Source organism: Centruroides sculpturatus, unplaced genomic scaffold (assembly GCF_000671375.1).
Source record: "Centruroides sculpturatus isolate CEXI.00-Female unplaced genomic scaffold, Cexi_2.0 scaffold1523, whole genome shotgun sequence".
Classification (NCBI taxonomy): Eukaryota; Metazoa; Arthropoda; class Arachnida; order Scorpiones; family Buthidae; genus Centruroides; species Centruroides sculpturatus.
In genome coordinates this window covers 160851-178417 of record NW_019385692.1, presented here as the reverse complement: position 1 = coordinate 178417, position 17567 = coordinate 160851, and the positions used below count along the sequence as shown (strand labels likewise).

Below are 17567 nucleotides of genomic sequence, written 5' to 3'. Positions count from 1 at the left end.
CTTATCATATAACAATGAACGGTGTTTTCTTTTTAATTTCTTTGGTATTAATTTTAATTCCTTAATTTTATATTTTACAAAAACACTTTAAATAAATTTACAGTAATTTTATTATAGAACTAAAATATATAGTCTACATATGAATTTTGAAAAATGACAGTTTAATCTTCGAATCACTTTAATATAGAACTGACAAATACGTGAGCCGTTCACAGCCCGACACACGTATTTGTAAAATCTAAGTAACTCGTACAACATGGAATTCATATAAAACGGAATCATCAACAGTGTTATGGGGGGTCGAGTGTATTTCAAAAAGAGAGAGGAAAATTTTTTAAATTTCCGTAGGAGTTATATATAACGAAGATCAATCCTAAGATTACACTTTAACTAAAAAAAATTATGTGATGTTTTACGTAAATATACTTGTATATTAAAATATTCAATTAATGTACTAACCGAATTTATTCAACAAATAAATTCAAAATAAACTTTTTACGAGTCTCCTGGTGTTTGCTGGCGTATCCAGCATCGAAAAAGTCGCTTGCAGTTTTCTGACAGTACGCTGACAACAACCGGAAATTGCCTGGGATTTTGAATAGGGGTGCTGAGAGGTGCTGGCTACCCGCTGAGATCTTGAATACGCCTAATAGCAGATAGTACAGTGCGTGCAGTATATAGTTGTAGGCTTGTAGCCCAATACCTGGTTTACCCCAAGGTCTTAGATTTATAATCTAAGACCTTGGGTTTACCCATCAAAATACATCAAATATTTTATCTCTCAGTGCGCGATGCACTGTACCTCGTTTTTCGCGCAACTTTTAAATTTGTAAAAAACACTGTACAGTATGTATAGTACATTGTATTGCTTTGTTTTTTTAATGTGTTGAATATGGTCTACAGCAAGACAAGGCTTATGTCGATCGAACCAATTGGACCCGTGCCTAAGGAGGTCCCGCAGTAGAGTGTAATCGACTCTCGGTTTGTCAAGTACACACAACAACGCAAAATAAAAAAAAAGCTTTGGATATAATATGTTAGCGAATTTCCCCGAAAGCTGTGGCGAAGTTGCTCGATGGGGTGGCGATTGTACTCGACATTTGATTATAGGAAAAAACGGATTAAAATACGAACGAACGAAGAGAAAACCATCCAATTCACATGTTTTATTGACTATGAAGTCGCTGATTTTCGGAAGATTACTGTAAAAAGCAGTACAAAAATAAATTAATATTTTTAATAAATCATTTCACAGTCACTAGAACAAGCGGTATTGTGGCCATGTACTTTTCAGAGATGATATACAAATTTTGTTTGTCACTTGTTATTACATGTATGCAGTTTTATATTATTAAAATGTGGCTTACATCTGTTTGGTCTATTGACTCTCGTGCATTTTTTTAAGTGAACATTTTGATTGCTTTCCATACCTGAGGCCCACAAAATTTGTTCCTAATTGGGCCCCGCACCTCCTAAGGTCGACCCTGCCCAACAAACAGTATTGAGTTAAGGTTTGTGCTGAAAGTATTCAGAGAGGCTCTATTTATTTTTCTAAACCCCCGTTAACGCTTTCCTCCCTGTAGCCACTGAAAAGGTCTATTAGCAAGCCCATTATAGGTTAGGTCCGGTCCTAAATGGATTGGCCAGATGGTAAGGGACGATTCCCGAAATATCCGGAAGGATCATGCTCCGAAAAATTCCAGGGGTTTCGACCTATCGGCATTCGATCCGGACACTCCAGAACTATATGTTGCCACTCTAATCACTCGGTCATCTGTATCGTGTTAGTCGCTAATCAATAAATTTTTTAAACTTTTATTTATTTAATTTTAAGAACATTTATTTAAATTTAATTAAAATAATCTTCTTGAAGGATAACGACCCGCTCCCGATAATTTTAATGTAGCTTTACCAAATGTATCTCCACAGATAAATTTATAACCTGAAAATTAAAAATCGGTATTATAAGAAATAACTTTTACTTTATAGGCCTATATATATTATTTTTTTTAAATCTAAATTAGAAATAATTACCTGGGATATGCCCGGTGTATCTAGGAATTAATCCTGTATGTAGGAAGGGAAGAGCATGATTAGGAATATGAGCTTCACGTATTTTAGATTTGGACGGTTTTGCCAAACTAGATATAATGGAGTTGTTGTCAAAAATTTTCTGACTAGATCTTTCTTTTGTAAACTGACAAAGAGCTTGATTTGTTGCGGTAGGATAAGTCATCCCATAAGTAAATTTTAAGCGCGGAACATGACCGGTATAACCTGAAAATGTTTTATATAATTTGCCTGTTTACGAATTTCATTTCGTTTACAAAAAATTCATTACTTACCTGAAACATAATATTTTCTTGGATCAGAAGTGCTCATGAAAAGAGGTTTATCTTGAAAATTTCTATTAACTTTATGCTCTGGCCATAAAGGTACGAATCTGTTTACTGGTAGCTGATCAAATGATTGAACATGTGTTTGAAACTAAAGACATACAACAATTTTTTTTTTCCTGTTAAAATTGAATTTTTTTTCCAAGAAAATAAATATGAAATCTTATCATTTGAAAGAATTACTTTATCAGAAAATTTATTTTGACGTGATGTACTTTCTGATAAATTCTTATAGGAAAGAGGTGCTCGGGAAGAAATATATTTATGAGACAAATATTCACTGTATACGTTCCAATCTGAATCAGGATCTAAGTTTTGAAGATTGCTTTCTGGAGCGGTTATAAAATCGACATAACGTATGTTATTTCTATAATACTTATCTGTTGTAAGAATAAAAACATTTATTAATAAAACAAAATTCAATGAAGCATACGAAATATGAAGCAATTAACCATGTGATTTTAGAATCATAATACGTATAGAATATCTAAAATAATCAAACCTGGAAGATTAGTACACTTAACATCATCATCTTCTCTTCCTTTATTATCATTAAAATAAGTGTAATGAGTATAAGAATCGTTTAAAAATGGATAACAATTTTTGAAAGGATGAATAGTATCGATTCTTTTCGAAGTAGTAACGTAATCTCTCATCTTATATCCTTTTCGTGAATATTCTAAATAACTGTATTCAAATACTAGATATAATATTTATCTTTTAACAACAGATATAATCATTTATCTTACTTTTTTGAAAGATACATATGAGGGACTTCGTTACTGAGAAGAGTTAAATCATAAAATGCCATTCTTTTCGATCCTCTTTCCAAAAATTAGATATAAGATAATATTCTTTTCTTCCCAATTTTTATGATTGTATTGTTATATAACAAATACAATAAATATTTAATATCAATAATAAATGAAACGGGCGTAAATACAATTGAAAAACATTGAATTTTTTTGGTAAAAAGTTTATTCTGTTATCTTTATCACATATGACACTTGCGTAATTAAATCAATATAACTAAACACCTGTTCTCGGGATTTAAAATAATAAAATTACTATAAAAACATAATCAAATTATCTTCTTTTACGAAAAATAGACTAAAATTTAAAAAAAAAGATTATTAAATTATAAATTCATTCTAAGTCGCATAAAATCGGTTAATTTTAAAAAATTAAATAACGATTTACTTTACCTTTACTATATAACGGAGTAAAATGGCTGATACAGCGTGTAACCAAACTGTGATGTCATAAATACCTATATCTTTTATCACGTGATGTTATATTAGATTATGTTTTTTACCGCGTTTTACATTTACATTCGAAACATATAATGAATAAGCTTGTATTCTTAACACACTTAGAAAATTTAAATTTATTCTGTGTCCTATTTGAGTTGGTAAAGTCGAAAACAAACGAAATACTCATTTATGCCGACAATAAATGTAATTATTACTGTTCTTATCAACGTGTATTTAGGTTTTTCGGATAGAAATGAACGAAGCGTGGAACGCATCGTAGTGTTTAAAAACAAACAAAACGGTACACGCAGAAGAATGGAATGCCGTACTGTATATATAGGTAATGCCTGCATCATCGGCCTAGCATACAAGAAAAGATATGCCTGGTGTATTAAGTAGAGAAAGAGGTAAAAAAAAAAATATAAAAAAATAAAAAATAAAAATGACGTATTTATTATCGTAATAATTTTTTAAACCAATCGAGAAACGCGTAACACTATTTTAAACGGTCGTTTTTTCCGATTACACAGTTCGTTTCCGAACTGACGTGATCGGCGATGACGTAATAGGCGACGAATTGGCGGATCTGTCTTTTTACGATAAACTCACGTGGCGCCATCTAGTATAGGTGAGGAATATAGCGAAGAAAAGGAAAATTAATTCCTCTCGGTAAAATTGGAATTTTTTTTTGACAACCGTTCGCCGTAAGAAATTTTAATAAGGTAATTTACAATATTAAACATACTATAAGTTAATTAAATATGGTTTTATATAAACGTTTATGTAATTTAATGAGCTTTATCAATTATATTTTTTTGTTGGAGTTCACAAATGGGCTCGACAGAAGGAAGGAAATTAATTTTTGAATTTTTTTTTTCCCCCTTCAAACTGATTAAGAGTTGAAATAATTTAATTTTGACGAGAATTTCGTCAAAATTTAATCGATATTATATAATTTAATTAAATATTTTTCAAATTTGTTTGTTTTCGTAGGGATATTTCGAATTTTAAATATCCCTAATGTCTGTTAATCTGTTAAAATCTGTTAATTTTTCCCTCTTGATAAATTTGATTTTTCCCTAATTTTTTTCCCTTTCCCTTGTGATAAAAGTTGAGGGAAAAGAAACTTTTAATAAAACACAAATAAATTTTTATAATTAATTATTCAGTGGAATTTCATGAGTCATTCATTTTACAGAAGGTTCTGGATGAATTTATTGTCTAATTCATTACAATCATCACATTTAAGCAAATAAAAAGAGAACAAATTTAAATCTATTCTGATTTAAAATGCTTGTAATTTTGAAATATCAGCTTATGTGTCGTTAAAGAATCAATATTTGATAATTGAGTACGCGTTCGATATGCACACAAATAAATAGGTTGAAAGTTAACTGATTTAAAAGTTTTGATCGATTACGTAAAATATTGATCGCCTCTACGATGAGAAATCGATCGAATTGATAATTCATTGAAAGATCGATTGTTTAAGTTCTTTTTAAATTAAAATCAAGACTAATGTTAATGGAATCTGATTAAAATAAGATAATGGAAAGGATATATAGGCTTGTCTGAATTTCTGTATTGTTACAATTGTCAAAAATTTGGTATTGTATTGATAGCGGATGTTCAGATTAACGTTGGCTTTCGTTGTCGAATTAATCGATGGTCGTTCCAAAATGTAAAACTGTAAGGAGAGAAATCTGTGCAGTTTGGTAAGACACCAACTGATTTGTACAGTAGTTCTTTTGCAATACAGGAACTAAAAACTGTACCATAAACATAACTTGACCCTGACAATAATCCCCATGTTGTGCTTCGGAACTTGGCCCCCAGCGTATCAAGTAATGTTTCTTGTCATCTATAACTGCATATAGATAAAACAAAGTCATGCACAATTTTATAAAAAGCAATTGTCCCAGTTCTAAAACAAAATAAATGACCTACAATTCACAAAATTATTATCCAGTTGCCTTGAGTAGTTGCATGGACAAAATAAAAGAGTTAATGATAAATAAATGCTTTATCTGACATCTCAAACTGACATTTTGGATCCGTGGCAGGAATATTTTTACCATTGTAAATCTGTCCCGGAGGAACAAATCTGTATTGAAAATATTCTTTTCAAGCTATACCTACAAGAACATGGAATGTCTCAAGGGTTTATCAGTAACACTTTATATATCAACAAGGTTTTAAGATTATCATTTTAGTGTAAAAGGTACACTGTATTTATATGAACTACAATTATGCTGTGCAGCAGCAGCAGCAGCACACATACCAACAATTGATTCCAAATAACAATCAATAAAATATTCATGGGCAAACCTAAATGAGGTTACCTTCTCCAGAACAAAAATAGCCTGTGTTCACTCCTGCAGAATGTGAGGATTCCATATAGGTACTCAGACCTTTCTAGGAGGACTTTCTGTCCCATTTCACATAGATATTAAATTCCTTGGGATAATCCTAGGTAGATAAGTGTTCTTACTTTGAATCCAATATTTATTATTTTAAAAATGGGCAACTGAGCTATGGATATCCTAAAAAGCTATACCTTATTTGGAGAACTAACTGCTAAACTGTTAGGAAAGTATACATACATTGATTCTCTTAAAACTTAATTGAGAGCATCATATATAGATTGGCATCCTTATTAAACTTATGTCTGTTTTATCCAATATATTATACTGGAATATGCCTCTACATAGGACTGTTTCAAACTGCACTCATTCCTAGTCTGTATGTGAAGAAAATGGAACTATCTTTATTACTGAGATGTTTTATTATTATTTGAAACTCTAACTCTATACTGTCCTAACTTTATCATTTAACTTATCAATAACAGAACCTTTTTTACAAATAAAGCCTTCATACATTGCATTTTTCTCATTATAGGTTTATATAAATTCCTTCAAGAATTAAATCTTTCCATGACTTACAAGACAAAAACAAAATTGGATCAAACCACCATGATGAATTACCTCTGCAGTAGTGATAATTTCTCTCACTGATTATCCAAAATCAAAAAAACTTTTTCAAGAGCATTGGTCTTAGTACTAGTTTTCAAAATCTATGTTTACAGAGATAGGCCTTTTCCAGACAGCATAGTTACCAGCAAATATGATGTTTACATCAGAGATTTTTGCAGTATACATGACTTTGAACCATATAAAAAAGTATAATCATGAACAAATAGTTTTGTATACAAATTCACTTCATGCATTGAAAGTACCTATACATACTTTTGAAAGAAAATAGAGGCAACCACCAACATTGACCAATTGTTCTTATATTATGTGAACAACTAACTTAAAAGAAAAAAAAATCATGTGCTGAATTCCTGGACATGCAGAATGTAGAAAAACAAAAACAACTGACAAACTTGCCAAACAGATTAACTTAACTACTAAAAATATTTCCAGCCCTAATTATAAAGATTTTTACAGTGGTATAAACACTTCTATTGAAAATTGCAGACAAATAACTAAATTATGCTGAAATCTATTTTAAACATTTGGATGTTTAGTCAACGACAAAATTGAAAAGAGGAAGTAATATTGAAATGATTGAGAATAATCTGTGCAAAATTAATATACAGCTATCTTTTACATGAAGAACCTACAGCCAATCTGAACTGCTATTTCTTAGGTTGTTCAGAAAGTAAGTTCGTTTTTTTTCCTCACGGAAAAAAACAATATTTTTATAATAAATAAATATTTTATTGCATTATATATTGACCATTTAGTCAAATATCTGTTGTCATCGTTTCTGGTAGTAGCATGATTTCACATTCATAAAAGTTTTGATTGTTGCTTACAAAAAAAACTGATCCAAGTGATTTTTGACATTGTCATTTCAAGTAAATGTCTTATAGTTAAAAAAAATTTGTATGGATTGGAACAAGTAATAATCTGAGTGTGCTCGATCTGGCGAATATGGTGGGTGCAATAGCACGTCCCATCTAAGTTATAACAGTTTCTAACGAGTTACCAAACTTGTGTGAAATTTGACATTATCGTGGTAAAACACTACATGTGTTTTGTTGATCAATTCTGGCCACCTTTTCTGTTTGATGATATTACTCGATTTGTTTACTCAATGGCAGTACACTTTCAAATCAATTGTTAAATTGTCTGGTAAAAGCTCCAAAAAAAAAATTTTCTTAAAATCCCACCAAAAAGAGCATCTCTCTTTAAGAACATGTGGAACCCATATATCGAGCTTTGAAACAAAATTAAGTTGTTTCAAGTAAGCATAAACAGTTCAATTTGACAAATTTAATCTCTTAGTGATTTCACGTGCTGTTATTCAGCAGTTTGCTTCAGTCAGTACCTTTATTTTGTTTTCATTGGCTTCAACTGGCCATCCAGAACGTGGTGCATCTTCAATATTGAAATTGCCAGAACGAAATTTTGTAAACCAGTTTTGGCATTGTCGTTCTGTCAATACATCTTCTCCATACACATCACACAAATTTTTCTTGCTTGAACAGCATTCTTACCTTTTCGGTAATAAAAGAGCAAAATATGCTGAAAATGCTGCTTTTGATCTTCCATATTTGATGGAACACAAAAAAATAAACAATTACACAAAATCAAACAAAATTTTTTACAAATAAGCCTTAAAATGCTAGCTATCAAAATATATAATGATAATACAGTTTAGGATGAAAATGGCAGGAAAAATACGACTAATCCGTCTAGTGGTAAAAAAAAAACAAACTTACTTTCCGAACAACCCAATATAATTTGGTACATACTGTTAACCTGTCTGAAAGTATATCACTTGAACCAACAAAAATTTCCAGATGATAGTGCACTTCGAACCAAGCTACTTGTGGACAATAAACAATTCAAATCAGTCTTTGCCTTTCTTAGTAAAACAATTTTAAACACTTAAGTTATATCATTACTATATGAACACTGTTTATTAACTTATATATTATACACTTGATTGATTCCCAAACTTTTTTGAGCCATTATCCCTTTGGTTCCATAAGGTTATACCCAATATCCCTAATCCATTTTACCTTGTGTGAGAAAGGTTGGAAGTATTCTTAAAAAACTTTTCTATAAACCTCACACTTTGTGTCATTACCATATGTTGTTCTTCTTATCTGCAAACTATTAAATGCAATGTTTCTTACCTGTTTTAATGGAAAAGGAAAAGTTGTCAGTAACCTCACCTATAGTTATTGTTTGGTTAAGACTGACTCCCAGAGGTCAATACAAGGGTGAGCAAGGTGGGTGGTTGCCTGGTCAATGCAAGGGGTGGCAAAATTGGCCAAAGAAAATAAAAATAAAATATTTTTAATTGCAGATAATCAATTATTTTACTTTTTGGAAATAATTAAGAAATTAAATGTGAGATCTAAGCCCTCAGATCTTTCAATTAAAATTACACTGTGTCTACATTTAAAAGGGGTGGCAAATAACTATCTTGCCCAGGATGGATAGCATAATTGCTATGTTGGACTCTACTGACTCCAGCCTTCCCCTTGCCTCTTTCTGCGCCCTAGGTTTATTCACCACCCTCCAGGGAGTAGTAGCACCCACTTTGGGAACCATTTCTCTAACTGATCTGAAAACTAGCCTGGTTTGGTTACTCTTTGGTATATCAAGACCTCTATATTCAGAATACGAGCAACAACAATAATAATTATCTTGTATAAAAGAACAAAACACAAACATTTTTTTAAATTAAACATTTAAAAGAATGTTGTTTCTGTTATTTCAAATACTTATTTTTGTTTATATTTTTTTTGAAAAGACACACTGAATTAAGATTATTCTAAATAAAAACATATCTAAATAACCACTCAGCACACTGAAATTACTTAAAAAAACTGCGTACACGGAACCAATTTACAGTGTGATAACGAAACATCAAAAAATATCGAAAAAACAAACATTTCCGAATCCCTTCTGGGCTCTGCCTTAGGTTCTTAACCATTCATGGATGGATATTCGATTAATTAATGCCGTTTAAATAACGTTCAATTGTAAGTCTGAACGATTTACAAACATATCTAATAATAATAATGCATATTAGTATTGTTCAATATATTTTATCATTATGTATCATGTTTTAGCGTGGCCTTCTTGCATAAGAAATAAATAAATCAATATAGTATATAGTTGAATTTGAAAAAATTCTGAAAATGGTGCCATACAAAATTTCATATTTATGAAGTTTGAAGTATTTCTTTATCGTTTATGGGTGTTGATATTGATTAGATTAACATAAAATCATTGACTATCACAATTATCACCTTAAATTCCAGTTAACATTGAACAAAGTACTATACAAATTATCTCAGATGCTAATTTTTTTAGATTTGACTAAATTCTTAACATGACTAGTGTGCTGTAACTGGAATTTGTAATTTAAGTTCATATGACTATTCTGAACAATATAGAATCAAAATTTAAATATATTTATTTATCTTTTTCTAAAGATACATTATCAGTTGTAGCAATAAATAGTTTAAATATAAAAGTTATAAAATTTATCAGATATATATTAAAATAATCAGTATCTTTTTATAGTACAGTAAAACCTGTGAAAGCTGGAGTTATATGGGTCTTTATAAACTTTGACGTAGGCTGGAACAAGAAATACTTCAAAATGCAAACACATTTTTTGTTTATCAATTTTCAGTTTATACATAGTATTTACTTCATTTGTTGAAATGACCCAAAATGAAAAGGGTGCAGAAAATAAAATGTACTCTATTCATTTACATAAATGTATAGAGTACATTTTATTTTCTTATATTCTTTTTTATATATTCACAAACAAAAAAGGTGTTCTAAAAAGGTGTAAAAATCTTTGTTTCACTGAAAATATAAACCAGTAATGGCAAACCGTTTTTTAAAAGTGAATTCAAGAATTTATTAACTGTAAATCATGGGTCAAATATTTGAATAATAAAAAAATAAATAAATAATGCTTACAAAATCTACTTTATTTAACTTTTTAATTTATAGGATAAAGATGATGATAAATGCTATACAAATGTAAAGATGACAATATGATTATAAAGAAAACAAAGGATGGATACTTCATTTAATACAAAATTTTCTGTTGTTTGGTAATTTTTCTATCAAATTCATAATTGCTGTCTTTTAAGACTTTTCATGATAGTTTTAGGACCTGCTTTCACATTATATATGCAAAGTTTTGAAATCTATCAGATATTTTTTTTATAGTTTATAAAAACATAATATTGTCTAAATATTCAATGTAGATACCTTTAAAATTGTCATGTGGATTACAGTTTGTCATTACTTTTAGACATATCTTCAGTAGTTTATTTGCTCAAATTTTACACTCTGAGGCATTTGTATTTTTCATAATTAATGGTAAAGTATTCAACATTTTTAGTAATTTATTTTTTCTACGTTGGGAAATCAGAAGTAATCTTCTTGCTATTTTAAAACCAAACTGGATTTAGATCAGGAATACAAATATGTAAAATATAATATAAATGTAGACAAATAGAACAGATATAACTGTATTTACTGAAGTTTGTTGAAATTGAACACACAATTAAGCTGTTTTTTCTTTTTTACACTGAAAAATTTTTGTATTGAAGTATGAACTAATGGAAGAAATCTTTCATTATAACATTCATTCTATACTTAAATGGATAAAAGTCTGATAATATCTAAATCTGAGAAATTATTCAGCTTGGATAAATTATGACTCAAAGTTTGATCTTTTTAAAGAAACTTAAAACATTGCTGAAAAATTATTGATCTTTGGATAAGATAAAATTAAATATTTACCTTTGGAACATAGTCATATACATGTATAAGAATAAATATTTTTTCTTTAAGATTATATGTGACATGATATTAAAGAGAAAAGTTCAAGCTGACACACATGACAAAACTGTGTTAGTGACATCAAGCAAACTAAGTGAGAAGTTTTGGTTTCCAATAATGGGTTAGAATTTAATTTTTCCCCCTTTATAAAATGGACAATTCCTAAAAAATTTCTATGATTTTTCAGCTCTAAGAAATTCTTAAAAGCTGGAATAGTTCAACAAACACAACTGTTTTTACTTGCTACTTCCAGCACTGATGTTTAATAGCTAAATAGAAGAAGAAAAATGTTTTTAGCCACTTTAGTGGTTTCTAAAACATACCAGCTAATTTAAAGAGTGTAAAAAAAGTTTTTATAATCTGAGGAGGGCCACTAAAACAGTCAAAAATATTTTTCTTGTATTTATCTATTGATATTAAACATCAGTGCCAGAAGTAGCAAGTAAAAGTGTTTGTTTTTGACCCATCAGGATTCATTCTTGGGTTTCCTAGAGCAGAAAGATGATATTCTAACAGTTCAGCCATCTACTCTATGGGGCTGTCCATAAATGATGTCCACACTGGAAGGTGGGGAGGGGTTATGACAAGTCAGATGAGGGGAGGTTAAACTTCGATAGACATGTTTTATTTCATTAAATTTTATACAGTTTATGCATTTTATTATTCATTATGTGATAAAGATTTTGAAGGGAGTTGAGTTTTGTTGGATTTCCAAAGAGGGGAGAGGGTTACAGAAACTTTGACAAACTGAGATAGTTGGGGAAGGGGGAGTAAAAATTTCAAGAAAAATGTGGATGTACTTTATAGATAGCCCCTAATGAGTTAGAGGTAACCTTCAAGCAAACATCCACAACTGATTAATAATCCAAATTTATTTTAAAAAATCAAAAATACAACTAACTATTAATGTTAACTGAAAATGGTTTTTTTTTTTTTTTTTTTTTTGCTAGAAAATGTCAATGTTAATTATAATTTTTGCTAAGTCTTTAACCTGCTAATTTTTTTGTTCTATAATTGATGTAATGCCAAAAGATAAATTTTTACTTTTATTGTCATTACTATCATATATTTAATTTTTGAGAAGTGGAATGTTTATATTCTTATAATGGATGATATTGTGCAAATACCAATTAGTAAAGTATTGAAAAAAATTGTAATGGAATTTAGAGTTCAAAAATGTATAATCCTGAATATAGGCAAAAATAAAATGTTTTACAATTAAATAATCACAAAACCAAAGACAATAATTTTAAAATTTATAAAAATACAATAGATGTCCCCAAGCTCTACAAGAAGGGGGTATAACCAGGGCACTATACTGGGCTCATGAGCTTTAGGGGTGCATCAGAGGGGGGAAAAATTAAAAAATTGTTTATTTTCTGAATATTTTTCCCAAATAATGAAATAACTTTGGCCAAGGGCTAACATTTATACTAGATTATTTTTCTACTTCAATATCTTTGTTATTTGTATAAGCAAGTTCTTGGAAAGGGGAGCCCCAAAATAGTCTAGCACCAACAGTTCATCATTTCTCTCGTGGACCTTGGATGACGTTTAATTGAACCATCAGAGAGCCACTTTGCATTATTTATTTGCATAGTGAGTTCAAGAAAAGTACAGTAGAGCCTCGATTATCAGACTCAATTGGGGACTGAGGTTGGTCGGATAACCGAAAAGTATGAAAAAATCCATTATTAGTGTAGTATATTATTATATCCCATATAATTAGTATATTAGTATATCGCTATTAACCTACTTCGCGTTGAATTTTCATCGATGTTAAGCCTAACAAAAATTTTTTAAAATAATAATCGTCGCTATTGTATCGTTAAAAATTAGAAAATTAAGCTTCGTTTAAATACTGGCTCTTTTTCATGGTCAAATGAGTGTTGCCAGCTAAAACACGTAAAAATAATAAAATAATATTAAAGTAGCCAAGACATAGCCAAATATTGTAGCACCACATCACTAGCAGACATTTGAAATTTGCTGACTAGGACGGTCAGTTAACCGAGGTGTCGGTTAATCGGGGGTCGGATAATCGAGGCTCTACTGTATGAAAAGTTTGATACTCATTTTGTTGTAAATAGGTGGTAAGAAGATACCTTTGATGTTATGCACACTACTTCTAATACATGCAAGTTTTTACTTTCCCAGCTCTGTTATATTTAACAGAAAGAAAGTTTGGTAATCAGTCAAAAAATGATCTTCCCCAGATTTTTACATTTTTGGACTTGGGCCCTTGAAATGTCGAGAAATGCAAAAAAATTTTGAAGTCTTCTGTACATATGGATTAGTGTGTGGGGCACGATTTTGTTCACCCTCTTTGAAGCTCAATAACTCCTGTGTTTTTTTGTGGAAAATTTCTGAAATTTTGCAGGGAGGTTTATATATTAGGAGATTGATGCTATTAAATTTTGGTGGTTAAAGATCAATGGGTGGGGAAATAAAGGGGTTGTGTGTCACATCTTGAGTAGGGTTGGACTTAATGACAATTTTACTCATTATTAGCATTTACAATTTTTTATAAAATTCATCCCTACCCTCAAAATTAAGCTTTTTGCCATTTTATAATAGTTAAAATATAGTTTTTTAAAATAAAATATCATAACAGATTTCACCACCAAATGTTACCAGGAAAGTTAAGCAACTCATTGCTGGATTTTTTAAAACAGTGGAGTAACCTACCAAAAAGACAAACTATAAATCTTTGGTGTTTTTATTTTTATAAGTTTTAAAATATTTTAATTTAAAATCTGTTAAGCTGATTTAGTTACGATTTCAACTATTGATATCACCAAGAAAATAGTTTATTTTTTTCATTTAATGTAATTTGTGATGATTATGTATTGACTATTTTGCAGACTGTTTTAAAAGATTTTTAAAATTGAAAAATTTTGCAAGTAATTTTTAAAATATTCTGAATCGTGTATATGAAATAACAGATCACGATGTATAATGATGATTCTTAGTCTGGTATAAAAATTTTATAGGCTCATTCTGATATGAAAAAAAAAAAAATTGAACTGCTGAAATTCAATTACCATAATCATATGCTAGAAGTGAATGGAAACATTACTAACAGCTGCAGGTTTTAAAAATGAGAATAAAGAGTGGACCAAAATATTTGATTGTGGAATGCAAATATATATAACATTTAAAAAAATGGTCAGGTCACCATGGTTAATCAAATAATTATCTTTATAAAGGTCAAATCTTAAGCCAGATTAGATTAATTAGACCTTATGCTCCAGGTGGCCTCTTTATGGAGTTATAATCTCCATGAAGGGAAGAAATTTTCATTTTAAAGCAGGAATTATTCTATTTTGTAAAAATATAGATTTAGTATTAATACTATGCTAAATGTGAAGTTTTTGCCAATTTAGTTTGTTCTTAATGATCCAATTGGGTCATACATTTGTTAAGACTAGTCATGTCTTTATATACAAGGAGATAACTGATATGCTGTCAGTAACATGTTAAAAAAAATTCATAATTTAACTAGGTCTTAAAATTATCTTCAAATGTAATCAAAATTTTGTTGACCAAGCAAAGTTTTAACGATTACAGAAGCAAAATGCACTATAAATAGGACAGCTATATCTTATAGTGCATAACTTATAAGTATTATTTCTCTATGGAACAATTAGGAATTTATACTAAAATTTCTTAAGATTGTTACCCTTTTAAGAAATTATTTGATTGTCATAATTTTCCATTACCTGTTTTAATGGTTAAACCAATTAGGGGCTGTCAATAAATTACATTTGTTTTTTTTTTACTCTCCTTTCCTCTCATCTCAGTTTGTCCAAGTTTCCATAACCTCCCATCTTTGGATGTCCAACAAAATTCAACCTCTCTTAAAAAAAAACCTTTATCACTTTATGAATGATAGATACCATACATAGAAATGAAACATACAAGAAATTTTGAAATAAATATAATAAAATGAATAAACTGTATAAAATTTAATAAAAATAAATGGATGTTCATTGAAGCTCAACTCCCTTCTCTCCCTTGTCTAACTTTGTCCGAGCTGTCGTAACCCCTCCCTCCCTTCCAGTGTGGACATCATTTATGAACAGCTGTTTTAATCAGCATTTCAATTAGCTCAAGAATGATTTGGTTTCTTTGTTAGAATGATGTGAATTTTACTTACTTTACATAATCTGTTAGAAAATAAGCTTTCATTTAATTGAAATTTTACAGGAAGAACTTACTACAAAATTTTAACTACATTTTGTGAGGTGAGAACCAGAGAGTACTTTAGAGAGAATTTGCAAATAGAACCAAATTGTCGTGCCAAAAATGTGCTCTAGGCTCTACTGCTCATAAAATGACAAAACTTCTTGTTATCAAAAAGTTGATTATCTAAACAACAGATTAAAGTAAGAAGAAAGATGAAAAAAAAATGTAGATAGAATTGCATCTGTTGGCCAATATATTGATATATTATTGAATCTAGCATTATCTTTAGATTTTGTAACAGAAAAATTGTTGGATTAAAATGCTATAATGATGTATTTCAAATATTTTTCTAATTAATATATAATAAAATAAGTTATTCTTATTTAGAGACAAATAATGACCAAAACTATTGTATTGCAGTTGGAATGTCTTGGGTATTTTACAGGTCATGTGAGAATAAATAAAAATAAATGGTGATTGAAGATCATATATTGATTACAAAATCTTGAGTCATTGTTTTTCATTATCTTTTCCCCTTGTTGGAACTGGATAACTTACGAGGCTGTCTCAAAAATTTTATATCAGTCAGGTAAAATACACAGCTATACATTTTCCTGACTGATAGGCACAAAGTAAAGTAATTTACTGATTTAATATTTTAATCACTTAAATTTTTAGTTATATATTTTATGCTTGATCATAATTTATAATTTTTTTGTCTCATGTTTCTTCTAATGTTAGAATAATGTTTGTATGAAATTCAAGATCTAAAGATTTTTTATTTAAAATGTAAATATTGCATTTCCATTTTATAGAAAAAAGTATCAAATTTTTTCAAAAGTGTTATTGATTTTACAAAAACAATTATAAAAAAATTATCAACGTAAAATAAATTAGAAATATAAATTACATGGTTTAAATCTGATTAGTAAATACTTACTAATCAGATTTTTTTTTACAGATTATTTCATAGTAATATCTTTTATCATATTTATTATTATTTTCTTGGGAATATAATTATAATAAAATGTCAAAATCTAAAAGTTGTAAATTAAGAAAAAAATTTAAATTTGAGAAATATTGTGAAATAGAGCAAAAGTCGACTATTCATACGATTACTAGATAATCATTTCTTCTTCTATCAAGGATCAAATTCATGAAATAATTAGTTCAGGAAAATTAAATACAGTAATTAATATTATTATATATTTACTAAATAAATCAAATAATGATTTTGGAATTTAATAAATTGCAAGTTTTATATATTTATATTACTGTTTGTTTATTGTAAACAATTTTAACTTAGATAGAATTTATTTCATTCTAGAGTTGCTGTCTTCTATATTTATTAAGTATCTAATAAACACTGTTTTTAAAAAATTGCTTTCTTGATCTATTTACAAAATATCCAATATTCAAGTAAATGTTTATGATGACTTGTTAAATAATTAGTTTTAGAGAACAAAAAAAAAATTAATCTTTAAGCATAAATCAAAAATTATGTTATTCTAATTAATTCTAAGCTGAGAATGACTTGAAATATAGTTGATATGTTACTCAATATTTTAGTTTTCAGGATTAAACAACTGTTTAGTTATTTGTTCTAATATTTTGACATTTTGTTAATACAGTAGAGCCTCAAACTCGACACTTGATAACCCGGCACTCCGGATAACTTGGCCACACCCTGGCAGGGCAAAAAAATCCTTAGTTAATTAATTTTCATTATAGACAGGTTTATGCCTCATAAAGTATTTTTCTGAGGTCTGTCTTATCAAGTAAATTACTGTACACAGTGTATTCATTAATTTTCATTTTCATGTAGTAAAGGCTCTATGCCTTCATAAAGGACGTACTTTTCCTTTGTTTAAGGGTATTTGGGCAGTTTATTCTCTGTT

At 29.2% G+C, this 17567-nt stretch overlaps 2 protein-coding genes across 3 annotated transcripts in view; one reads left to right on the top strand and one right to left on the bottom strand.

Moving 5' to 3' along the window:
- Positions 1-1827: 1827 nt before the first annotated feature.
- On the bottom strand, positions 1828-3796 carry LOC111641241. 2 transcript variants are annotated; one of them, XM_023387379.1, is made up of 7 exons: positions 3602-3796; positions 3146-3433; positions 2899-3083; positions 2580-2776; positions 2346-2487; positions 2035-2277; positions 1828-1942 (listed from the first exon to the last, which is right to left on the bottom strand). In XM_023387379.1, the coding sequence occupies exons 2-7, from the start codon at positions 3205-3207 to the stop codon at positions 1854-1856; spliced, it is 918 nt and encodes a 305-aa protein (XP_023243147.1). In that variant the 5' UTR covers positions 3208-3433; positions 3602-3796; the 3' UTR covers positions 1828-1853. The 2 variants fall into 2 exon arrangements, with proteins under 2 accessions (XP_023243147.1, XP_023243149.1); XM_023387381.1 differs by lacking the exon at positions 3602-3796 and having other exon boundaries at positions 2899-3096; positions 3146-3252.
- A 423-nt stretch (positions 3797-4219) lies between these two features.
- Positions 4220-17567, top strand: part of LOC111641243 (rho GDP-dissociation inhibitor 1-like) — a 27748-nt gene continuing 14400 nt past the window's right edge. Inside the window, exon 1 of the mRNA XM_023387382.1 lies at positions 4220-4371. The gene's annotated coding sequence lies outside the window, so the exon portion shown is untranslated. The remainder of the gene's footprint in view (positions 4372-17567) is intronic.